This window comes from Bacillus rossius, chromosome 2, assembly GCF_032445375.1.
Source record: "Bacillus rossius redtenbacheri isolate Brsri chromosome 2, Brsri_v3, whole genome shotgun sequence".
In the NCBI taxonomy this organism is placed as follows: Eukaryota; Metazoa; Arthropoda; class Insecta; order Phasmatodea; family Bacillidae; genus Bacillus; species Bacillus rossius.
The window spans coordinates 92,147,538-92,175,305 of record NC_086331.1 but is presented as its reverse complement, the minus strand read 5'-3'; the positions used below and the strand labels follow the sequence as shown (position 1 = coordinate 92,175,305).

The 27,768-nt window shown below is 35.4% G+C and overlaps 1 protein-coding gene across 1 annotated transcript in view; it reads left to right on the top strand.

Moving 5' to 3' along the window:
• The window catches only part of LOC134529460 (dedicator of cytokinesis protein 7), a 262,141-nt gene that overhangs the window by 35,666 nt on the left and 198,707 nt on the right, over window positions 1–27,768 (top strand). Inside the window, exons 6-7 of the mRNA XM_063363592.1 lie at window positions 16,746–16,867; window positions 24,117–24,396. Of these exons, the coding sequence (XP_063219662.1) occupies window positions 16,746–16,867; window positions 24,117–24,396 (402 nt within the window). The remainder of the gene's footprint in view (window positions 1–16,745; window positions 16,868–24,116; window positions 24,397–27,768) is intronic.

The window sequence follows — 27,768 nt, the reverse complement described above, 5'->3', positions numbered from 1 at the left end:
ATTTTCATACCTCAATACCTGGTTCCAGAGGTTCTATTGTTGCATGTCTTGTATCAAAGATACAAGACATGCTTAAGACATGCTTAAGAAGGCTATCATGTTCCTGAATTGTCTACAAAATATGTTCATCTCAATCTGGTCTCAAGGTATTGGATGTTGTCATTCCACATGCGTAGCTGTATAAGCCAGCAAACAAAGATTTGGTCCCTTAATTTAGTCAGGAATATCTTGGTCACCGCTACAGCAATTTCTGCAGAATGGCATAAATATAAATATTGCCAGAACACTCGAGCATCTGAGATATTTCTCATAATATAAATCACTGAACTTTATTAAATGGGCAAAACATTGTTTTTTGATTCATCTCATTAATTTGTTGCATTGTGTTTAATGCTACACAAGTGTTATTGCCATTGTGCGTGCACAAAAATAATATTCACGTAAATGAAAAAAAATTATCTACTTTGAATCTGACTATGCTATTTCAAATTGTGCTGTAATTTATTGGCATCTTTACTTTGGATGAAGGGCGGGTGTACTCTTATAATCTTTTACATGCCCCTACAATCTCAATTTGTGCATAAAACCTCTCTACTGTACTCAAACTCCTTAAAGTACATGCCACTGATTTCAATATTCCTTCATTTCATTGGTTTAGCATGCCACATAACCCAAATGATGAAGCGTCAGCAGATTTGTTTCTAATACTCAGGCGCGTAGGAACCGGGGGGGGCGACCCAGGCGACTGCCCGGCCATAACATTTCATGGCCGGGCAAAGTGATGGTTTTGCCCGGCCATTGCATCAGATGAACAAGAGGCATTGTCTTCATTGCAATGTTAAGTGGTTTTGTGGGTTTTTCTTGTCTGTGCGTTACTTTATTCTTAAAATAAATTAAGACTTTTCGATATGTGTACATGCACAATAAATAAGGCAACTGTTCTTGTTCTATTCTAAATATTCACATTTCACAGTGCTGATAGCGGAAATATTATTGTGGGATATAAGTCCAGTATTTTTTTCCGCTCGTTGCTTACGCTCCGTTTTTGTCCACCCTTGTCTATTGACCTTCATACCCTTGCATTCACCCCGCCTCGTTTCTATCTAACGGTAACGACCTGAAGTGCAGAGCGCTTTCCACATCAGTCATCATTCAACAGCTGTACGTCTTGCTTTTAAGTCCAAGAAACTTTGTGAGCCATACTACAGAACTGTTTAAAATAAACTTAGTTATCTGTAGTATCGTGAGTGAGTAGTGCGGAATGGCAGTGATGAAAAACATTTAGGGTTTAAGGAGAAAATTTATAACAGTATTTTAATTTTTGCGGCGTACAATTACTCAGAAAAGCATCAACTTTTTCTTCAAGAACCGTTCTGCACAGTCCTGCAGTTCATCACAACCACCGCCTAAAAAGCAGTGCACATTAGGCTGTAATGCCTGTGAAGACAAAGATCCTAAAGAAGAGTTGGATTCCTTTAACTCAGGTATTACTTTTGAGCAGTTTAGACAGACGAATTTTTACATGATCCCGAAAACCATATGTAATATACCTATTTAACATTAAAGTTTAGTATGTCGGTACATTATTTTTTTCCGCTCGTCGCTCGTGATATTTCCATCGAGTAATAAAAAAATTTCTTTGAATCTACAAATCATTGAACAAGAATTTATCAAGCAGATTTGCAGTTATTTTTAAGCATCTTCACTCGCCTATTCTGTGGGGTTCGCATTTTAAACTTATTCTTAAGGGGAGTCTTGACAGTAAAAAAATTAAAATATTGACTTTTTTATTTTTTAATACCAAAATAAAATTTCGACTTTCCTAAATAAAATGATATTAAAGTTATTGCGAAAAGCTTTTTTCCATCTTTAATTTTAATTTTTTGAAAGTTGAATTGCATTTTTCGAAAAAAAATTTTTTTTTTAATTTTAAATGCTAAAAAAATTAATTTGAAGGTGCTTGTAATTTATGTACTCTGTGGAGTGGGAAATATCAACAAATTGCCTTTAAAATGAATTCTACGAGGCGAAAACTGAAAAGTGAACACTGTTTTGTGATGCCGAGCCTTAAGTTAATTTGTTATAAAAAATGTTAAAATTTCTGCTAGTAGTACAGTCTATTTTTATGAACGAAAGATGCTTAAATAGCACCATTTTGCTCCTTAATATACAATTTTTTTTCTACCGGGGGAGAGCCCCCGGACACCCCCTTTGTTAAATCCACCACTTATAATGATACTCTCATTTGTCCCCCCATTAAATATTTGCTTCCTACGCGCCTGCTAATACTCTAGTGTAAAGTGCTAGGACAGGCTTTTGTGCTATTTTTTTCTTTCAACTTTCTGACTGCTTGTTGAGCTGCACCCCATACCCATTATGCATCCTAGTGCAGTAGGATCCTCAGTGGTTGCCTTTTCTCTGCCAGTTGTGGAATGAATTATATTAGGTATATGAACAAACCTAATAATCTCCTGAATTCCGATATGTTTGTAGTATATGGCATATTAACTATTACACTAGTTTCTCAGGGTCGTTTTGTACTCTGCCCTCTATGATTGACCCAGAAACTTAATCTTTCTAAAACTGTACATCTCTTAGTTAAGTATGACACCATTTAGCTTCAACTATTCTAGGATTTTCTTCCAACCTGTGGTTATGTTCATCTATAGCGTTATCACTGTCTGGATCACTACTTTTGGCCAACATCTGACAGTCTGTTGCATCTGGCCCTGGTAGTGTTAGGGTCTTTAGTTATTTCAAAAGGCAATCTGTTAAAACTTAACCATCTAAAGGGTGTTATGAATGTGGTGAATAGTATACTGTCCTAGGGGTGGTGTATTTGCCAAAACCCCTTCATGGCATCTAGAACCTTAAACCACCTCTCATTCTGCAACTGGGCCAGCAACTTCTCTACGCATGGTAGTTACAGCCTCTCGCTATTAATCTCTGTGTAGTCCACACAAAATCTGGTTGTGTTGTTTCTCTTGTTAACTACGACTATCGTTGAACACTCTTCTGTTGGAGTAGGGAGTAGGGTAATGATCCTCTCCTCTAACATTTTTTATAGTTTCTCTCTTACCTCCTCTCGAAGGGGCAATACAGCACATAAAGAAGCCACCACAGAAAAAGGAACAGCCCCTTTTTTAAGTAGTGTGATGTGATACATCTGACTAAATTTACTGAGACCCTTAAATACAGTCGTGATTTTGATAATATTTGCTGCACTCGCGTATTCTATTCTGCTACATCCCTCACAGAAACAACATTCAGAGCCTTTATTGCAGGGTGACTCAACAATATGCAATGGACTGATGTTTCACAACGTAAATATCTAGGGTTGACATACTTTTCTTCAAGCGATAGCAGCATGGATACTGTTCCTTCCACATAATAGATGGGATAGATTGGAAAGGTAATCACTATTTCAATATTGCTCGTGCACATGTCAGATCCAAGGCTCAGTGCCTACTTGATTTCATATCTAATTTGGATTTAATTCAGCACAACCTAATACAATCTTCCAATAACCTTCTAGATCTTTGTTTTTCTAATCTATCCCATTGTGTGGTTGAAAAAGCTGTTGAATCTCTGGTCAAAGAGGATATCTATCATCCTACCCTACTTATTAAACTACTTATTGAGGTGACCTCACACAATTTTACTCCAGATTCTATTTTCAGAAACTACAAAGCTGGCGATTACTTAAGCCTATATAACTCTCTAAAAACCCACAATTGGGATGAATATTATAACACCACTGATGTAGATGCTCTTGTAGATCAACTTACATCTTGTATCTGTGATAAAATCAATACTCACATTCCATTATCCACACGTAAGGCCTCTAAACATCCTTATTGGTTCTCTGGTGATTTAATTCATGCCTTAAAATCTAAAAAACACTTTCATAAACTCTATAAAAGAAACAATAATACTCAGTATTACCTTCTTTTCTCTAAATATAGAGCACTAGTTAAAAATCTTATTAAGCGTGATAAAACTAATTGGAATCGTAGTATCAATAATAAGGTTAAGAATAACCCTAAAAAATTCTGGAGATATGTCAATGTTATGAAAAATGGTTATAGTGAATCTCATTCTCTTAATGTCAATGGTGATATCTGTAATGATCCAGGTATTCTATCTAATGTCTTTGCTAAGTACTTTGCTAGTGTATATGTACCATCCACCAACCACCCTCGTATCATTGATCCCGATATTATTCACGATTCAATTCCTGTATCATTCTTATCAGAAAGCCAGGTCTTATGGGGAATTAAATCATTAAAACCAACTATGTCTACTGGTCCTGACGGTATACCAAATTTCATTATTAAAGGCTGCTCTTTTATTCTAATGCCTCTATTGTTGCATCTATTTAATACAAGTCTAAAATCACAAGTATTTCCCACTAAATGGAAAATAGCTAAGGTTATTCCCATACATAAAAAGGGTAGTAAACTCAGTGTATTTAATTATAGGCCTATATCATTATTAAATGGCTTTACTAAAATCTTTGAAAAAATAATATTTAAACATATTAACTTCCCAATAAACAACAGATTAGCTCCTAATCAGCATGGCTTTAGAAATAGTATGACAACTTCTACTTATCTTCTCTCATTTATTAATCCTATATACAATAAAGTTACAACAAGGGGGCAGGTTGATGCATGTTATTTTGATCTGGCTAAAGCCTTTGATACTGTCAATCACTCCATTTTACTAGCTAAACTTTCTAATTTCGGTCTCTGTAATAATTATATAACCTGGTTTACTAGTTACCTTAAAGATAGATGTTTCTTTGTTTCACTTAATAAAAACACTTCTACTTTATATCATGCTACTTCTGGTGTGCCTCAAGGGGGTACTTTATCTCCCTTATTATTCAATATTTATATCAATGATATTTTTAAAGTTCTTCATCATACTACTGGTTTTCTGTTTGCTGACGATCTTAAAATATCCAGAGAAATTTCCTCCTTAAATGACTGTCTGCTTCTTCAATCTGATATTACTGAAATTGATAATTGGTGTAAAATGAATTTAGTTTCACTTAACAAAGATAAAACAAAAATTATTTCTTTCACAAGGAAAATTCATCCAGTTAAATATGATTATTTTCTTGACAACTCAAAAAGTTCCAAAGCTCTTAGTATAAAAGATCTTGGTGTTATTCTTGACTCCAAACTATTCTTTCATCAACATGTTAATTCTTTAGTATCCTTTTCCCGTATAACCTTATTTTTAATAAATTATATAACTTACTATGCATCTAATACTGATTCCATTCTTACTCTTTATTTGTCCTTAGTTAGAAGTAAACTCGAATATTGCTCAGTTATCTGGAACAGTATTAACACCACTGATAGTGACAAAATTGAATCCATACAAAATAAATTTTTCAAAATAATTAGTTCTAGACACCATCAATTACCCAAATTAGAATCTCTTTCAAATCGTCGCATCCATCTGGATGCCCTGTTTGTGTTTAAGTGCTATAGTTCAAAAATTAATTGCTTATACTTACTTGATAACTCTGGTATTCGAGTCCCGCAGTTCAAAAGCCGCCTTCGATCCCTATTATGTTCCTTACACAATAATAATGATTTAATTTACAGACTTATCTCAAATTTCAATAAATATGAAAATTTTACTAAAAACTTTAAATTTTAATTTTTTATGATTACCCTAATATCTTGAGTAATTTTATAATCCTGTTTATTCTTCCCATTCTTGATCATTTAGTTAAGATTATCTCAGTTGCTGTTTTGTTTTGTTTGTTATTGTGTCGTCTTTTATTATCCTGTGTATGTTGTATTTATTCGCTTGTATGTGTCGTCTTTTATTATCCTGTTTATGTTGTATTTATTCGCTTGTATGTGTCGTGTTTTTATTACTTGTTCTGTGCACACCTCCAAAGCTTCGGCTGTTGGTGTGCATGTCACAAATCTAATAAATAAATAAATAAATAAATAAATAAATAAATAAATATGATTTTTATCTGCCCCAAAAAGCTTCTTGCCAGTTTTTTACACTGGTAATTCTAAAGGTGGATTCACCATTGAAAAAATAACATTAACATAGAACATGGGTCATGTGCACAAGATTTGATTGCCATGTTTTCCAGCTTACTGATTCACAACAATGCATAGTGCAGTCATGTGCATGTGAGTGCTTGTGCGCATAGGAGGGAATGAATACATTTTATTTCTGTTATGGATGCATGGGGAAATAGCCAATAAGAGCAGAGTAGGGAATTTTGGTGAGAGTTGGGAACTGTTTTCATTTATTTATCTATCATAAATAGTGGCAAGAAATTTTTGAAATATTATATTTTTCAGGTAATTCCTGCTTTCAAAATAAAGTTTGCCAGTTATTTGCAAACTGTAACTAATAATAAATGTTACTGAAAAAAAAAATTTAAAGATTTATAATTGCTCACTAAAACTTTTATGTAGTACATCATAACCTAAGTTATTTATGTATTGAATAACTTTTTTCATAGTCTGCTGGTTAAATGTGTCAAGATAGTTAAAATATTTATTTACAAACATTACTAATAGATGTTGGATATAACATGAAATTTCATTGGTTATAATTAGTGCATAAGCTATCAATTGTGAACCGATTTCGCACAGGTCGTGCACACAGTCTGCTATGTACTTATGTTTTTTAATTGTGAACTCATCTTAACTTGTTATGTACTCAGTTTGTTGTAGTCACATCCACCCAGTATTTATTTACAATGTTTTAATGCCTTCTAGTTGTACCATTATCACAACCCAGACCACCTCGGCTAGCTCACAACTCGGTCTGGATTGGACATACATAAACACTTGTATTACTATTTCGGGTCCTGAAAAATTACTCAAGTTCCAGAAGAAAATGTTGCTATCTTCAATTAGTTTACTAAAATAATGTCATAAGACACAATTGATGTTAACGTAATTTTATTAATACTTGATTATTCACAGTTAACATGGCAGCCATCTTGGAACCATGAAAGCTAGTACATTTAGGGTATACAACTTTAGCAAATAACCTCTTCCCAGACTTCAACAAAAGAAACACATACGTTGACTTTTTACAAGTATCAAAGAATAGTTATTACTTTAAAAGACAGTTCACAGTTATGTCCCGTGGATACTCACAAACTCACAGTACTGCTAAAAGACTGTCCTTGGAACAACAATTAAAAGCAAAGCTTAAAGTCTCGTTGTGGGCTTCACCGACGACTTTTGTCAAATTTTCTAGCTGAAAAGTCCAAATGATAAAAAAAAATGATTGATCTTACATGGTGACACCCGGACCACAGCCGCAAAATTCTCTCTTCCATTACATAATTTTTATAATTCGTGTGCCCTTGCCCGGCCGCGAACCTATTCAGTACCTCGTCCAGGCAAAGACTAATGATGAGGCTAGGCAGCCGCATCTGCCTAATGTAAGCTGCAGGTGCGTACCTCTCCAGGCAATCACAGCACAGCACTCATCAAACCGTAGCAGAATACAATTTGTTACCCTTCAAAGCGAGGTGTTTTTTTGACAAAGATTACATTAAAAAAAATCTTTAAATTATACTTAAAACCAACCAGCCAATCATGGCACATGGCAACAGCCGCCCGACGCCTTCCAAAGCTTTTTCCCACAGTTACCGAATTTTCCATCCCTCTCTCTCATTTCCTTCTTATGCAACAGGCCAAACTATTGCATCAGCTTTTAGTCAAAGAATCATGGCAAGAAACAAAGTACAAAAAATTACGTTAATCCTCTCATTTAAGTACAAAGAAACACAAGCAATGACAAACAAAATATGTTAAAGCACATAAAATAGTAATTTAACCACCAAACACGTAAAAATATTATCTAGGGGCTTATATACCACAAAGTCAGCAAATCGTTAAAATAATAATTTAAATATTATAAATTGTGATCATAAAACAATTGGTGAACACATAAATGCTCCTTAGAAAAAGAATTAGCTGTTACTTAAATTATATCAAAGATAACTAACCTTAAAATTTACATTAAGATAACATGATAAATTGTAAATTAAACTATTTATCAAGTGGGAAGGGCAGTAACCTGGGTTGCTACACCATGGTTCATACTAGTAACTTTCATTGCTACTTTGCCCATGTAATATTGTTATCTGTAACCTTTCCATCCCCTAATTCATGCACTAGAAAATTTTTACTTTTACAACACCTTCCACAATGACCAACACACTCACACCAAAAAAATGTCACATTTCTTGCTGAATAGTGATGATATATTAGTGCAATTTTTAATTTGGTTTTTGTAAAACATTCTGAGAACCCACCTACAAACACTCGGATGTTTATTAATAAATAATTTATATGATAATTTGGGTTTGAAATTTGCAAGAAAACACTTGAAAATGTCAGTATGCATGGCTTTTTAATTATTGTTTGAGTTTTATCCATTCTTATCATCTGTTGTTTAAAAACATGGAACCATAACTAAAGATAATTCGCTTCTATACTAAAATATGCCAATATAAGAAGCAAGATGCTAACAAATATAAAATGAATAGTTTGGTCAATATTTTCAGTTATCAATGTAGTCGTTTTGTTTATGACCAGCAACCATTTGACTACCAAGTGCTTCTTTATCTATGGTTCAATGGAATCTTTATTCTCATTAAGTTTACATGAAGTGGGTTTACATGTAGAATTTTTGTTATAATTATATATAACTGCAATTTATGTACATTTTTACTGGCATATATAAAAGGAAGCAACTTGCGCAATTTGTTATGCACTACCTGCTGGTGGTTCCTTAATTCTTTTGTAACAGTCCAGACCTTCGGCTAGCTTAATGTAAATGCTTGTGGAAAATTTGCTAGATGCTGCACATGGGAAAGTGTAAGCTCTGAGTGATGTTAATTATTATATTTCTTGATGGGGGATTGACTTTTGATTGTGATAAAATGGTTTTGAAATATATAGGTATTTTGATAATACTGTTTTCTTGATCCAACATAAAACATGGTGCCCTTTTAAAATGAAGAAGCTTTTACATGACAATGTTAAAGTCTGCAGAAAAAACTTTCCTTGCTCAAAAAACTAGTTCATCATTCAGAAATAATATTTACTGAATGACTGATGTTATTTTTCTTATGCTATGTTAAAATCCCCGGGTCGCTGGCAATGCATGGTACAAAGGCTGAGTGGATTTCTAAGCAATGACTAAACAATAACAATCAAGAAGTTCACGCCTTTGCTCTTGTAGGTAAGCAAAGCCGTCGGCCAATCACAAAATCTCTTTAAAAATCAGTCAATCCTTGTACAAGTTACAGCTCATGAAACATTTGTGTGTACATTTACCTGGGGCCTTCTCATTCTCTTTCTAACACATTGGAATTGTCCACGGGAACATGTGTAATCACCATTCTCATTTTTTAGTTACTATTACATCATTCAATTGTTCTAGGACAGGGGTCGGCAACCTTTTGAGTCGGAAGAGCCAAAAATTACAATTTACAAAATTTCAAAGTTTTTAAAGAGCCACAAAAATTTTTCTTGCCAAAAATAAATAGTACTTGCATAAATAGTTTTTTGATAAAAAAAAACTAATCTATTTATTCATAAGAAAAATTTATTCATATATAAGTAGTGTTTTTTCACAACAAATTAGATAATATATAAAGGTCTTATTAGATAATCACTTATTATATTAGTAAAATATTAAAACAATTAAACACTTACTTACAGCACTAACTTGTACTTCAATAACAATTAACTGCGCAAACACATTCAATGGGAGCATTGTCTTGGCATGGTTTTAGAAAGTTTGGATAAATTTGGCTCATAACTTGTTGTTTTAAGTTTCAAACACGACTCTAAACTTTAATTTGTTAGTTGGCGTATCACTTTAATTTTAATTATATTCATGCAAGAGAATGCTTGCTCGCACGAATATGTCGATCCGAAGATAGTCAGCACTCCAAATGCCAACTTCTTCACCTCACTGTAGCAATCAGGAAGACTATTCAATGCGTCGTATATAAGTGCCTCAACTCGCGGCATTTCTTTTAAAGCTGTCCACTTTTGTTGCGTTACGTACATACATTTCTGGACCTCCAACTCTTCCAACTTGCTTTTCAACTCTGTAAATTTTCCACTCCACAAAGCTTTACTTTTTAAATCAATCAATTGCATTTCTAGAGATCCAGTATCAACTCCAAATGGCTCAATGTGGATTTCGTTACCATTTGTGTTGAGAGGATTTACTATGAATGCTAGAGTGGTTTTGTTGGTTTTGAATTGTTGAAATCTGTCAGAAAATTCATCTTTAATTTTTTTATAACTGTGCTGAAGTATTTCGTGTCAACAGTTGCACTGGTTTTATCGCGATATTGCTTAGAAATTGAAAATGAAGTAATTTACCGCTCTGAATATCTTCTGCAAAAATAATTAATCTTTCTTCGAAACTAACCAATTCTTCTACCAAAACATAGGCTGGGTTTCCCTTTCCTTGCAGTTTTAGATTCAGCTCATTTAATTTCGCTGTGATATCCACCATAAAGTAAAATTTTTGCAACCATTTGCCATCCTCTAATTCATGCCTTTTTCATTGAGGAATGAATTTATTTAATTCAAGCACAAAGCAAAACGTTTCAACACCTTACCTTTGGAAAGCCATCGCACTTTATTGTGAAGAAGGAGGTCGGAATACTGAGTCTCCATTTTGTTTAAGAATTCTTTAAACTGACGATGGTAGAGTGCTTTTGACAAGATGCTGTTAACAATCATGATGACCAAATTCATGACCTCAACTATTTTGGCCAGAAATGTTTGGGCACAAAGTGCTTCTTGGTGTATTATGCAGTGAAACATAAGAATTTCGTGGTTTATTTTGCTCTGAAGAATCGTTGTTGTCCCTTTATTTTTCCCGTCATACTTCTGGCTCCATCAGTTGCTATTGAAACGATTTTATTTAAATCGATCTTATTATCTTCGAGGAATTTTTGCACGGCATTCGCTATATCTTCCCCTCTAGTTTGTCCCGAGAGTGGTAGCAATCCTAGAAGTTCTTCTTTTGGACCTTGGGAAGACATATACCTAACAAAAAGGGCAATTTGTGCCGTGTCTTTTATGTCGCAAGACTCATCTATAGCAAGTGATAAGGCAGAAGCCAGTTGAATGTCTTCCACCTGCAAATATGTTACATTTGAAGACATTTTTGCTATTCTGTTTTGTACTGTTTTAGCGGATAGAGGCAAATCTTTGATTTTTTTTTTTTAAGATTACTGGTTTGTTTTTGAAATCACGAAACAGTTCTTCAGATGCACGTATGAAGCAATCTTTGATATACTCACCATCTGTGAATGGTTTGCCTTTTTTTTTGTTGCGATTTCTAGTGATACCGCGAAGCTTGCTAGATTAACATTACTTGTAGATTGCGTCCAGTTACTTAACATGGAACTTGATTGAAAACAGCAATGCATTGGCGTAGCTGTGTTCATAAAGTTGGGGGGGGGGGGGGGGGGGACAAATAATGATTTTGATGTCATGTAAACCCATTCCCCTCTTACTAAGACAGGGTGTCCGGGGGTTCTCCACCGGAAAATTTTGATTTTAAAAGTGCAAAATAGCGCTTGTTAAGCAGTTTTTGTATCTAACCATTGGATACATCGATGTTAAAATTATTATTGTTTCCTTAAGATAAAATTTGAGAGTGAAGAAATTACAAATAAAGTTGGGCAGAATAATATTATAAAATAAAAATATCACGGTCTAGAAAGTTGGGGGGGACAGTCCCCTCCACCCAAAAAGTTCAGGGGGACATGTCCCCCCTGTCCCCCCCGGTTCCTACGCCTCTGGCTGTTTTTGTTTTTTGAGCTCGTCGACAGCTTTTTTTCGTTCTTCACCGACGGACCACAGAACAAGGAGGGAGATATAGAAGTGCGACTGATATGTTGGAAACTGAAACCATGTTTGCGCGTCAAGTGGCGCTATCAGATGGGTAAAACGATTGGTAAAACGAAAACCTCGGGCGGATGGATAGCTTTAAATTGATAATTTAACTGGTTGATGACATATTTTTTTAGTAAAATATAACAAGCGTGGAAAAAAACAGGCTTACTACTAGTTTGTAATAAAAAAAGTATTTTCTGTATAAATGACTTGGTGATGCAGTATTTCTTGTACGGAACTAAAGAGCCGCAGCTTCACATCCAAAGAGTCGCATGTGGCTCGCGAGCCGCAGGTTGCCGACCCCTGTTCTAGGATATTAGAGAACCAATTCAGTACCCAGACTTTGGTTAAACATAGAAAATATAGCAAATAACACCCAAAAATATACAAGAGCACACATGCAAACTTATATCGGTAAGTAAAACTTAGGTAAAAATAACATCCATAGCTTTACGAAATTAAATAAAGTAAATTATTGGAAGTACTTGAAAACATGAACTAAAGTAAAATATGGTCACAAAAACACATTGCTAGAAGTATGAATATTTCCAAAGCAAATAATATGTTATTTACAATATGCCAATAAACTTAATTGAGTTTGGAATCTGATCATAAAGCATAATAAGTCTTAAACATAATGTTTTATAAGTCGGGAGGGTAAAGGCTTGCACCACTACATTGTTATCATCTCTCTGCCTTTAAAAAATGTGAGAACACATGATCAATAGATAAAATTTCATTAAAGTCTTTCAGTACTTGCCAGTGATGTGTAAACATCTAACCTTGGTAACGAGGAGATTAATGTGTTCTCATGTTGCAAATAACTTATAATAGAAAACTCGGACACAAAATTGAATGTAGAATTCTTAAAAATATGAAGAGTATTAATTTGAGGAAAAAAAGGTAAAATGGTTCCCCTTTTTAAAACCTAACTGTAATTCTGTTTAACAAGATGGTAGTAACCTAACCAAACTCAACCCAACCCATCCCAACCCAACCCAACCCAACCCAACCCAACCCAACCCAACCCAACCCAACCCAACCCAACCCAACCCAACCGAGGTTAGGTTAGGCTAATTTTTTTAATTACTCAAAATTTTTCTCAAAGGTGGTGCATTTGCGCTTTGGGTATTTTGGAACAGTTATGATGCAGTTTGTGTGTTGGAGTAGGCAGATTGGCTTAAAAGAACAAAAAATAAATTTAAAGGACTTGTAATAATTTAATTTTTTCCTGAGATATTCTTATTTCATATATACACGTTAACAAGACTGTTGTATTTCATGATGTTATGGTGGCCAAGCGGGTAAAGGCTTATGCTTTAGTTTGGACTATCATCAAAGTTAATCACCATCGAGCATGGCTGGTACTTTGACGGATAACCACAATTTTTATAGAACTATATATGTGTATATACGAATAAATCATGGGGGTCCGCCATCTTTTCAAGGTTTCTGAACTTTTGCACAGATGCAGCACCATGGTTACAAATTTCCATTTCTTATTCATGAAATTACTTCTTCCAAATGCCGTATACTTAGAGCTAAGATGTTTTCATATCGAAACCCAAATGGCAAGTCTCTACACATCATTAATGAACATACCCACCAGTTCACCTTCTTGTTGGCGACATTTGAAAAATCCAGTCCTTTCGTAAACAACATTCTTCTTAACCTTGAAGAACTCACAAAATTTTTGTTTTGACGGGAACTTACTTGCTTTGTTTTGTTGTTGTAAGTGTGAAGGACACTAATAAATTGTCTGATCTGATTCCAAGCCTGTGCAGTCCAGCAACATATTTACCTGGCTGTCTTCTGGCTTCATGGCCAGCTCAGAATCAACTCAATATCACTGAAACCTCTTTTAAGCCATTTGTCCCATTCTTTTGGCCTTTGAAAATCAAAGTTTTTTGGTTGCTTAATCTTTAATTGTGCAGCCATTTTTGCACTAATTATTAACTGTCTGGGAACTATCAAATACGGTTTGCAAATATTGGTTTTTTACACTTACCATATAATTATCAGCTTATCTCTCGACCTGAAATCTGACACCATGTTGTGTGGTTTCCTACACTCATTTACAATAGAAGTGGTTCCCAATGGTCCATCATATTCTGTATCTCTTCAGTACAGCTTTCCTATGTCTGCCAACCTTACACACTGTCCCCTTATTAACTACAACACTATGTATGACACTGCAACAGATTGTCTATAGATTATACTAATGTAGTACTTGGAAAAAGTTTTTCTAATGATTTGGTTTAGATGTTTATTTTTAATATATCCTTTTTTGAAGTGAAAACTTTTTTAGCTGCGTTGAGCAATTTGTGGTAGGGGCAAAACTTAAGGGGGTCACATCACCGATATGCTAGTGACGTGTTGTGCCAGACTGGCAACTTGCAGTGGCCTGTGTACATGTGTATGCATATATACACTTGAGGGCGTACCGGTGTTGAGGTGAGAATATCGGTGGAAATTAATGGGCGCCACCACGTGAGTGGGAACGTGGACCTGGCTGAAAGACTCTAACTCTGGGCATTACGTGGCCCGTGTGCGGCGAGATATTAGCCCTCCAGATGTTATACGCAGCTCCTGTCCCCAACTAAGCCCGCTCTCAGCGTCGGGCACGCTTCTAATTACCGTAGTGGGCTCTCAGGGCGTCCCACACGCCGCTGACCAGGTTAGGGACCCACGTGGCCCCCCGAACACAAAACACGTAACACAGTTAATTGGCTTTTATTTTACTCACAGTACACGCCCTTACACGATCCTCCGTTGATACAGCTTTAAACGCCCGAGGCACAAATTAGATTAGGTGAGGAGGCGAACCACGCACGTGGTCGCCTCAAGGCAGAGACACGTCCGCCCTCGGCCGGCGGGAGAGAGAGACTGGGCTGAGCTCATTGCTTGCAGGTGGCAACATGGCGCCCCTTCGCGCCGAACACAATTACCGTTACACTTTGCTGTAGCGTGCCCCGGGTTACTCTTAGAAAATACATAACTAATTTTACAATAATTATTAAATTACTTCCATGTCCCGACCGTCTGTAATAATTACTTATAAACATAAAACAGGGTTCAAATGAGTTTCATGCTAGTTCCTCCGTCGCCCGCTAGGGAGCGTCCTTGTTCGTGCTTAAGATCATGAAGTTATTAATTAAAAACACATACATGCATAGCCATCGTTACACTGTTTTGGGGCGGAAAGAAAAAGGATTACAATATTAATTAACATATTTTAGGGGTGCGGCGCACTGCATCTAAGCGCCCTCTTGCCGGGCTAGAAACACACGCACACACGCACGAGCGGGAGGTTTGAACAGAGATGGTGGTTGGGCGGTGTCATATCGGGCTCAAAGGGGCTGCAGGCCCGGACGACGTCACACTAATACATTTTATATACTCAACTGTATCATGTGCGTGTTGGACTTTTTTTGGATGGGTAAAATCTTGTGATTTCATGTCACAGACATGTTGTAGTAGCAGTTACTGAAGTTAAATTATTCATGTAAAAAGTTTAGTTTCTGTATATTGTGCATTGCCCAGTGAACACATGACCTGGGTCTGACATCACTGGTAAGTCATACTGTTGTGACTAAAATTTGATGTAATGATAAATGATATCATGCTGACATCATACTGATATAATGCCAATATCATACCAATATCATTTTCTTACGTACATTTGACGTAGAAATTTATTTATTTATTTATTATTAGATTTGTGACATGCACACCAACAGCCGAAGCTTTGGAGGTGTGCACAGAACAAGTAATAAAAACACGACACATACAAGCGAATAAATACAACATAAACAGGATAATAAAAGATGACACATACAAGCGAATAAATACAACATACACAGGATAATAAAAGACGACACAAGAATAAACAGGATTATAAAATTACTCAAGATATTAGGGTAATCATAAAAAATTAAAATTTAAAGTTTTTGATAAAATTTTCATATTTATTGAAATTTGAGATAAGTCTATAAATTAAATCATTATTATTGTGTAAGGAACATAATAGGGATCGAAGGCGGCTTTTGAACTGTGGGACTTGAATACCAGAGTTATCAAGTAAGTATAAGCAATTAATTTTTGAACTATAGCACTTAAACACAAACAGGGCATCCAGATGGATGCGACAATTTGAAAGAGATTCTAATTTGGGTAATTGATGGTGTCTAGAACTAATTATTTTGAAAAATTTATTTTGTATGGATTCAATTTTGTCACTATCAGTGGTGTTAATACTGTTCCAGATAACTGAGCAATATTCGAGTTTACTTCTAACTAAGGACAAATAAAGAGTAAGAATGGAATCAGTATTAGATGCATAGTAAGTTATATAATTTATTAAAAATAAGGTTCTACGGGAAAAGGATACTAAAGAATTAACATGTTGATGAAAGAATAGTTTGGAGTCAAGAATAACACCAAGATCTTTTATATTAAGAGATATGGAAATTTTTGAGTTGTCAAGAAAATAATCATATTTAACTGGATGAATTTTCCTTGTGAAATAAATAATTTTTGTTTTATCTTTGTTAAGTGAAACTAAATTCATTTTACACCAATTATCAAATGGTGTCATATTACACATTTAAAAACAAAGTTTTCACTTATGTCGACTGCCTTTTCGTTTTTTTTTTCCCTTATGAAACTTTTACACTTTTTACTTAATACTCCATACGATGGTTCCATAAAAGTACTTAGTAAGCTCATTGAGGTTATAATAAAATTGCTCATATGATTTTGCATTATAATGTTGTACGTAAAATAAATTATTTTTGATTTCAGGATGTACTGTTTTCCTTGTACCCGGCTCAAGACGACGAAGAGTTTGTGGAAAGACGTATCCCAGCAGATATGCCTTCTGAGCCAATAGCTCATCGTATTCTAGTCAAATGTATTAGTCTGAAGTAAGTTATGTTTTGTGGCACCTTTAATTGATTTTGTGCATGAAGTGTGTGTTCATTTCTGCTGATCTGTCTTGCTGATTGAGCACCAGAACATAAAATAATACTGTATAAAAACAGCTATGGACTACAGTGGTAAGTGGGACAGGAGTATACCGAGAAAATTAAGCAGCCATTGACAATGTCCTCCATCTTTTTCACATGCAAAATAATGACTTTCAATCCACCAAGAATTAACCTGTATCACAATTTTATTAGATTATTTCACCAATTGCAACATATCTTCTTTCTCATTCCCATGATTCATGTAGTCAAATCACTTATAAAATACTTCATCAAGAAAATAAAAAACATATATTTTATCTTAGAATTTTGTAGTCCAAGCTGTTTATATAGTCTTGTTACATTAAAAAAAAAAAATAGAAACCTACATGTTACAAAAAAAGTTAATTAATGTGGCCTTTTTAGAAAGTCACACAATTGAAAATTTGAGAAGCTGCGTAGGTGCTCTTTGGTGATTCTCTCTAATGAAACCATATTATTTGGAAGCTGCATAGTTCCAGCTCTACATGTTTTATGTGAGTTGCTGGCTTAAATTATACACAGTGTTTAGATAGTTGACTATCTAATAATCAGGATGTATATTTTATTGAAACAAACTTTTTTGTCAGATGAAAATGAGGATGATCAAGCGAGCAAAAAATGAAGGTTATTGTTCAGTGATTTCTCATTGAGTATGCATGCAACTGACATAGTGTGAATTTCTCTGCATATACTAGCATGTTAGACAGTGTGCAACTGTTTTTCATTTGAACATGGTGTTGGGGCACTTTGGGGTTACTCAACAACTTAAGTACAAACAAGGGGCATGCTGTGCCAAAAAAATATTTATTACAAATTATTATTACAACACAAATAGGGAACAGAATCAAGCTCACTTTGTGGGTTTTTGGGTGTCACCTGCAGTTTTCAGAATGGCGTCTGCTATCCACTTAAACAACCAATGACAGATATTTAGATTCCTCACATTTCAAAATTATTTTCACAGAGATAGCATGGAAATTCAACATTATGCTTATTATCTGAAATTATATATCATTTAATCATTTAAATAGTTTGTGCTGTAAAATATAAAATGTGAACCCAATTGATAACAGGCAATATTATCACAATAGAAATACACTGGATATTGCTAGCCAGAAAAACAACAAGATAGTGGCAAATAAAATTACTTAACTTCACCCTGATGAACATCCTTTAAACATATATCTTAAATGGTAAATGACATGACTATATATAAAATGCAGAGTTACTGTTGTTTTTAGCAGTTGTTTACTACTGCACACCATCCCCCCAACTGGACGCAAATCAAAAACCTGCCAATATGTAATGCACTGACGAGTTGTCCTGACAAGTCCCTGACTGGTGCTGCAGCGCCCAGTGCCTGAAAACCTGGACTTGTGAGGCACCTCCTGCAGGCTCGTTCCACTTAGTGGAACTTGATCTAGCTACCAAACTTATAACTCAGCACACCAACTATCCCTACGTCCGAAGATACCATGCCGTCCACGTCTCAAGACATATAATCAGGACGAGTTCCACACTCGCTGCCGACCATCTTTCTGAGTGGCAGACTTCGGCATCACTCCCAAGTTGCCACTCGTGAACAAACTTCAACCTAAGTTCGGGTTTAACATCTCCGCAACACCGAACAGGCTTACGATTACTGAAACGAGTACCACTTGTTCTGTCGCATATAGTTCAGAGTACGAGTACCAAGATGTCATTCATATGATGCAACACACTGGCAGTCATCAGTCACATTTGGGGAAAATTTTTCATTACATGGGGATAACAGTTCCAACACCCACTTCGAATAGACCACGTCTCGCCTTACCATGTGCGCCCTCTTATTACAAAGCAGCACCTTCCCCACTTCAATTCGTCTACCCGTCACATGAGCCAACCCAAGTACTCGCTCCCCGAGCATAATTACCAAGACTCCCAACAGTGGCTTGTGTAATCTTAGTCTCTAATGTCGGGAGCGCTGCACCTTACACTGCAGACCAGGGTTTCCGAGTCAAAGTGTGGTACTTATAGGGTTCGATGAAGTCTTCTGCTCCCTCCTTACTGCAGTCAAGGGGGTATATATACCCCTACCTTCCAACGGTTTTTAGCTTCTAAATTAATTGAATAGAGCTTTTGCTAGGAGCACAACACTTCCGTGCCACGTGACTATGAAATGGTCTGGCACCTTCGAAGCAAAGTGAGTTCAAAGCTGGCGGGCTGCCTAGCTTGCAGGGATAAAGCATGCCTAAGGTGGTGTACAACTGGTTGTGGATACTTCAGGGATAAAGAAAGCCTAGGTGGTGTACAACTGGTTGTGGATACTTCAGGGATAAAGAAAGCCTAGGTGGTGTACAACTGGTTGTGGATACTTCAGGGATTAGACACGTCCAGTTTTGGAAACACTTTGTTAGTGTTACTTTCCAGTGTCATGGAACACTGGTAACAATGGTGACCATGATTATAGTAGGTTACATATTCTTACCAAAGAACATTTTGAATTAAGAATGGCAATCACTGTCTGAAATGCAACTACCTACTTGATTTTTGACAAGGCATATGATTCACATGTTGTAACAAATGCTGGCTTGATGTTTACAATTTTTGATGTGTAAACATCTTAGCTCTCCATATACTGCATTTGGTAGGAGTAATTTCGTGAAAATGGAATGGACGTCAAACGGAAATATGAAACAAATATGGCGGATCCACCTGTAGCAACCTAAACCAGTATATAGCCACTTTCTTAAACATTAGGGACATACAAAATGTTTTGGTGTGCCACCTGAAACCTTATGATAGTGAAACTACTCTGGAATATATTTGGTAAAGTAAATTGTAAACTCTCGATTATCCGGGCCTGGATTATCCGGTTTTCGGGTTATCCGTGCTTGATTTTTTTATGAAGTTGTAAAAAAAATGACGGGGTGTAGCTACGCCGCGACTGCGCTGCGCTTTTTTTTTTACTGCTGTGTCAGAAAGCTATTTACCTGACCCTTCAGACCCTCATTCCCCCCGCCCCTTCACCCATCAATTTGTCACACTTTAAACCTAAAAGGAATGCCTTGACTGCTGCTTCCGGCTGAACTCCCCCCCCCCCCCCCCTTTTCGTTTTCTTTTCAAGCGTTCTTTTCACAGCGCCCCGCCACGCTAAAAAAAAGTCCCTCTACCTCTTTTATCTTCTCACACTCCTGACGGCTGGAAGAGGCATTTTTCACGCAGTTATTTAAATCAGTTCTCCCAGGCACATTTGTTTTTGTAGTCATGTCTGGTAAAAGGAAACGTAAAGTGCTGACAATAGCAGAGAAGTTAGACGTTGTGGACAGGTTAAAAAAAGGAGAAACTGCCGTGAAATTAGCACAGGAATATGAAATTGGAATCCAAACCGTGCGAGACATTAGTAAAAGTGAAGAATAACTTTTGCAGTTCGCTAGTAGATCAGACAGTGTGGCAGGGCCTTCTAAACGTAAAAGCATGAAAACATCTACCCTGCAGATGTTGACAATGCTTTGTATGTTTGGTTTAGGTCGTTAAAAGGGTGGAGGGAGATGCTGAGTTGGGACTGCCGCCGCTCTCCCTCCGGTAGCAATAAAGGGGACAGGAGAAGGATGGCGGCAACACAGTGCCAGTATTGTTTACGGTCCAATAAGCTGGGACACGGTATACAAAGCCTTTGCTTGTACTCAAAATTCTACTGAAGAGACACTCTTTTGCCAGTAAATACACCATTTTTAAGTGGTGAAACGGATTATCCGGGTTTTATTATGGGCATTCAATTATCCGGGCATCGGAAGGTCCCAATTAACACGGATAATCGAGAGTTTATTGTAGTTATATTAAAAAATAATCTCAAGTTTTAAAATACCTAAGAGAACTGGCATTACAATGATTATAATACATGTTTTATTTCTAAATTCTCAATTGGCTTAGTAGCAATGCGATAGAGCACATGCTTCTTAACCTCAAAGGACATGTATCAAATCTCGTCATTGTGAAATTTTTATAAATTTTTTAATAACATAATATAATAATGTTCTATAATAATTATGTTGAATAAGCTCAATAAGGTTATGGTTTGTTTGTAGGAAGTATTTACAGACTGATTTCTGTTGTTTAAGCAAAAACAAATAGACATACATTGACTTAGTTTTATATGTGTTTTAAAAGTTTCAGGTTAATATTTTAGTAATGCTGTGGAAGTATAACTTCCATTGTTTGTGGAAACTTTATAGTATTAACAGTTTTGTGAATTTTAACAAGATGGGTAGTATTTTAATAAAATTCCTTGTCGAAATTCATGTTCAAAGCTGGGATTTTATCACAGCCGTTTCTAATAGTTTAATATTTCAGGTTGTTTCATGGTGCTGTTAGAGATGAGCAGCATTTACGATAACTTTTATTTACAACTGTTATGAAACAGTAACCATTGTGTTACGTTGCTGAATGATAACTGGTTATCAAAAAAAAATTTGGTTGTCTGTAAAGTCGGTTATGGACGATAGTTTAACGTGGCAACGTCATAACAAAACATTGATGAAATGATTGCATATGAATAAAATTGAATCATTTTTATTGAATTATCACTATTTTGTATGGATACAAAGAAGGAGTGAAATGAAATCTACAATTTAATTAATAAATTTACTTTTATTTGCACTCATTAATTCAAATATGTTTATTACTTTAACGAAGCGATTATTTTAACTATAACTTTTATACATATTTGCTATTTAACTTCTTCTAATCTGTGTTATTCTGTTAAGGATAGGACGATGATAGGAAAAGTAGGAAACGAATGGGAGTGTTTCAAGTTTAATGTGCCTCGAAAAAGTCAATTCGATGGTTGTTCCAATCGAGTGGAAGAGAGATAGATGCGGCGCAAGCGTACAATGAGCGTAATGGGACACAGCGCAACAGGACAATGTGCGTAACAGGATACTTTTTCGTGAGTGCAGTCGGCATTCATCGATTTATTAGACGTCACGTCAAAAAAGAGAATCTAATTCTCAACTGTGCTTTAGCGTACTTTGCCTGATCTATCGAGCAAATACAATACTAAAACTTCAACTCTTGTGCTGCTGTAAGGTATTGTGATATTTACATTTCATTAGCTAAAGACCAGTTCTTGCTATCAACAGTATTAATTCTCAAACAGCAACATCTATTTTGTGAACAAAATATCTACACTGTGTTTTCCCTTCAAACAGTTCTCGGTTATACAATAATCGTTAAGCAGTTGGTATTTTTTATTTATTCAAGCAATTAAGCTGTTTTTAAGTTCTTCAATTGATAGCAGAACTTCAAAGTAACATTTTATACCAGAGTTCACTGCTCACAATTGAAGTAAATATATCTGTGCTCGCAATTGATAGAAACAGTTCTGTGCTCTTGATCGACAGAAATGATTCTCTGCTTACCATCGACATAAACCATTCTGTACTTGCGATCAAAATTTTAACCAATTCTTAGTTTTTTGACAACTATCAGAGAGTGATAGTTATTCATTATTTTGTATATTGGTTTTAACAGATTAACAGTTTAAGGTGGTTTCATGTGTGCATCAGTTAGCTATAGCATCTGCACGTCAAAGTTAAGTAGAATATAAGCTAAATTATATAAAATGTGTCATTTATTCAGTCAGTAAAAATTTTTTAGTAATTATGTTACTAAATAAGGTTCTTGGATAAAATTATATGTCATCTGCAACCACAACAAAATATTCTTTTATTTTGAATAAAAAAAAAGTAAATTACAATGCCAGTATTAAAATAATGCCATGATTTAATAGCGGTAATTATTTTTTATCCGCTCTTTGGAGTTGGAATAGTGAATGATTGTAAACAGACCTTAATGCCCAATAACTGATAACGTTAACCATCTGAATAACCAGTAATTAAATTGGAACTATAACTACCATAACTGGTATTGGAAAATAACCATTTCACTCATCCCTAGCTTCTATTTACGTTTAATGGTGGAAAGCAATGTTTACGATTGAGGCAGTGAATTCTAGCGGCGAGCACAGAAAGTATGTGTGTGATTCACATCCAGAAATTTTGGTATTTGAAGAGCAAATGTTTTTTTATCAGCTAGTTTATCACGCTCAGAATTATTTTAAAGCATTATCCGTTAAATTTCATGTCTGAGTTTTGTATTATAAGTTTATTTGCAACAAGAACAACATGAGAACACAGTTTGCTTGTTACATAGGTTAGAAGTTTACACATCATTGGTGAGTACTGAAAGACTCTCTTAAATTTTTTTATATTGGTACATATTCTACCATTAAATGCAGCAGACTGTGCTTAACATAATTTGGATAGAGTTTTGCAATCAACCAAATGCCATTCCTTAAATTTGGGGTATTTGTTAAAAAAAAAAAAATTAATATTTGTCAATTACTTTTTAAAGGAATTATTATGAAAAATAATGCTGCTATATAAAAGTAAAATTGTACTGGGTGGCTGAGTGTTTTATATTTAATTCCTAATTGCATGACAGCATCCATTTATTTATGCAAAGAAATGTAACCACAATTTTTGTTGTTTTTTTTGCACACTTGCTGTTGGTTTAGTTTATGTTGTCACAGAATTGTTTAAGTTCAACATGGGCTGACATGAGGCTCATTTGTGCACACTTATTAGATATGTGATGACCTCATGTTTGCAGTGGTTGGCTTAGCAAACTCAAGGGTAGTTTATTGCAATTGAATCAAAACAAGACTGTATCACATGTGCTCTGGGTGATTGATATTAAAGCAAAGTGCAAGGGTGTATCTGGCTCAAAACATTTTTCAGATTTCTGTCTTTACCTTGGGGAAGGGTGCCATACAATAATGAATAATAACAAAAGGAAAAACCTAATTAAATAAAAAAAAAAATACTTTCAACAACAGTTTGTGAGGAATAGTTAAAATTTTCTCTAAATACAGCTCCTTGCTCCTTGTTTTATTTTTATTTTATTTTCCACTTGAGAAAGGTGGGAACTGCCTCCATGGATACACACTTGGCAAAGTGATAGGTTCTCGCTTGAGCCCAAATAACATAGATAGGTTTTTTTGACCAAAAAAAAACTATTTGGCATTTGGTGCTTTTTGATTTTATCAGAAATGATTCTCTTTATTTTTGAGAATAATTTTGTCATTTTAACTTTTGAACATTTCTGAGTTAATTGTTTAATTTTCCAGGTTGGAACTTGAAGTGGAACCTGTTTTTGCATCAATTGCATTATATGATGCCAAAGAGAAGAAGAAAGTGTCTGAAAACTTTTATTTTGATATGAACCCAGAGAACTTGAAGCGTATGTTGACATCTCATATACCATACAGCGATGTCAGCACATTGAGCCGCTCATGTGTATTCAACATTACATATCCGTCTTCTGACATGTTTCTAGTCATTAAATTGGAGAAGATTCTACAAGGGGACATAAATGAATGTGCTGAGCCATACATGAAAGATGACAAGGTAATGTACAGCATTTTACATGAGTGTATCATACAAGAATTAACAGTGTTGCTGATATTGAAATTGTCTGCCTTTAATAAATGTAATCTAATGTTGTCAGCTTCATTGAGTCATTGTGTGCATCCAAGATTATGTTTGAAAATATTTTTGTGCTAGTATAAAGAGGAATGCGTTGCTCCAAGTATTCAGATTAAGTACAGATGCTCTTCAGTAAATTATTAAGTATTTTGTTGTAATCACAGAAAGAGATGTTTTCATTCTCAAATAGTGTATCCATGTGATCTCTTAGATATTCTCCATTGTTTAAAAACACATCTTTTTAAAAACTCCAGGGTTTCAGACAGTGTCTGTAGTGTTATAATTATATATGTATTAGTGGTTATCCTTCCAAATACTCAATGATGAGCTGCATTGCTCTTAATGAATAGATGCTATTAGAGATAAGAGAGACAGAGCACATTTAAAACTTTCTTTGACTGCATGTGATCAAACCTAAAGACCAGTATTAGCCTCACATATTTGTGACTTCCATCTTAACACTGGGCTATAATTTCAAATTAAATATGGAGAGTATATAAATATTTTTTTCATGGGCTCCAGTCACCATAGTTCTCCCCCCTCTAAATAGGTTCCAGGTTATTTGTTTTTTGTGCATACCTACTGTATTTAATGCAATGAAAAACTAAACAATTGCTATAGGATTTTCATGAAAATTAAACCAAAATAAATTCTTTCATTATTGATTATTGCTTGTAAAATTTGCTTGTAGAATTATCAAAAGTACTTTGTTCTTATAAGAATATAAAAAAATGATTTTAAAATAATTTTACTTAAAATATTCCATTTTCACCACTCTTTAAACTTTTGAAATGCCAGTAGAAAAATTACAAAACTTGCAAAGAAATGACATTGTATTCGTGCATAAAAATTATTAAATACAAAATAAAAAATATGAAACTTGTGGGACTTAAATTAAAATAATTTTTTTTTAGGAAAGCTTGAGTTTAGGAAGTTTTACTTGATTAAAAATCATAACATTTTAGTTATTATTTCATAATGTATTGGTTTTGAATATACACTCGTCTACAACTAAATCAGTCCACCCCTCCAGTGTTTACAAAATGGCGTATTTTTTTAAAAATGGGTTAACGGATTTTCACAAAACATTAAATTTTTTGAAAGCCTAATATTTTGTTCAGTATTTTTTAATTTATAATGCATTAAGATTAAAAATTCAAGAAAAATGCAGTATTAGGAAAAAAAATATTTGGAATATTTAAAATTAAATTACAACAAAACAAACAAAACTGCAATGATCGATACTTCATATTACCTCCCCTTGCCAATACAATGGCTCGCATGTGGTTCCTCATAGACCTTACTAAGGTTTTGACAAAGTCTTGAGGGATCCCACTCCACTCCTCCTTCTCCAGAGCAGTCTTGAACTCGTTGATGTTAGATGGTGCCGGATTTCGGGCTCGGATACTTCGTTTGAGCTCGTCTCATAAATGCTCAATCGGATTCATGTCGGGACTGAGGGCTGGCCAATCCATCATCTTGAGACCAACCTCCTAGTTGCGGTATGACACGGGGCATTGTAATGCATCAACATGAAGTCTTCCTCTATATATCCAGCTTAGGGCACATGAACCAGGAGAATGTCCTTGAAGTATCGTTCAGCAGTCAGACTCTCCTCCCCCCCTCCGGCTTCCACCAGGTATGAAAACAAGATCTGTTTTTCCTTCAAGAGATATGCCAGCCCACATCATGCAGGAACTGCTGCCGGACGAGGATGTTTCAGCAAAACAGAACCATGAAAATTGCTCTCCTGGACGCCGGTAGACCTGGCCTCTCCTATCACTTCCTTGGAGACTCATTCTGCTCTCAACAGTGAACAGGATGGGCCGCCATTGCTTGATGCTCCGATTGACTTGTGCCACGGGCGTCTTATACTTCAATATGATCCTTTGCTAGCATGTGCAAGTCATGAAATAACAGTGTGGGCCAGGCAAGGTCAATTGTGAAACCAAATCAAATGAAAAGATTAGAGAAAACTCATACTGAATAAATGAATGGACTTGGATTGATGAATACTAACGTTGAAGTGTCCCATGGTGCATGAATACGTGCGACCTCTTTGAGAGCTGGAAGACAACTGACGGTATCCTGCTGGCCGACATGGCAGCAGGAGCAAGCTTCTTGCTAAGAGTGCAGTAATTGATATTGCATTGGTGTGACTATGTCTGCTGAGCCTTTCATATACGAAATCGAACCCTTAAAATGTTACACAAATAATAAACTGCAAAATGTTTTGGATATCTGCTGTGGAGGAAAACAGGTTGCATTTAATTACTTTTGATGTGTGCAGATCATTTTGGTGCATAGGGCATGTTCCCTAATTACATGGCAGCTCATTATGAGTTTGATCAGACCCAATAGGAAATGGGGGTCAGCAAGTTTAACATAGTGTGGGAAAACGCTTGTATTACTAGAATTATATTCCAACAGTGCTGACTTGAGCTATAATACAGGCTCATCTGATCTTACCCCTGTGCCTGCCTATAATTAGTTTGACTGTATAAGTTGCATTTGAATTTTTACATTTTTCAGAGCCTCAATTACTTCATGCTACCTGCCTATGGTCACTCAACCAAACACACACCTCACAATGTAGGCTTAACATGATAATTTGTACAAGGATTTCTTTTATTATTTTTAATGAATAATATTTAAGAGTGTTCCCAGTATGTTATTTTAAAAACATTCATTTGTAATTGCTGTGTCATGTACCTAATTTAAGTACTAGTAATAGTAAGTGCCCATATATGATAGGGTTTTAGCCAGTGGCCATAGTGTCTCAGGGACAGTTGTAATATTTATTAAATGTAATTGGAAAGTATAATAAATATATTAGGATAAGTTGAATAAGAGACAATTGGACATAAATTTAAATACTCTGAAGTCTAGAAAGTAAAAGTTGTTTTTGTATTAACAACATCTATTTTAAAATGGAAGAAGGAAAGCATGGCTTCGAGAGGTTGTGGCGAGAACGAGCGAGACTGTTAGTCGGAGATGCGCCACTTAGGGCGGCGGACACATGTTGTATGACGGAAGACATTCATAATTTTTCTTAACTCTGGATAGCTGCAATACACTAAATATTTATAAAACCTGTTTCTTTTCTCTCATGAATGTGTGGCCCATTCCGTTCTCCTTTTGGGGGAGGGGGGAGGGGGGAGGGCTTAGGTAAACTATATATATAATTCGGGAGTTGTGTTATGTACGTACATCAAGTGGGTGTAAGTTTCAACCACAAGTAAATCAGTCACCATGAACAGTGAGTATTATTTCAAACCCTGGCTCTTGGCTCTT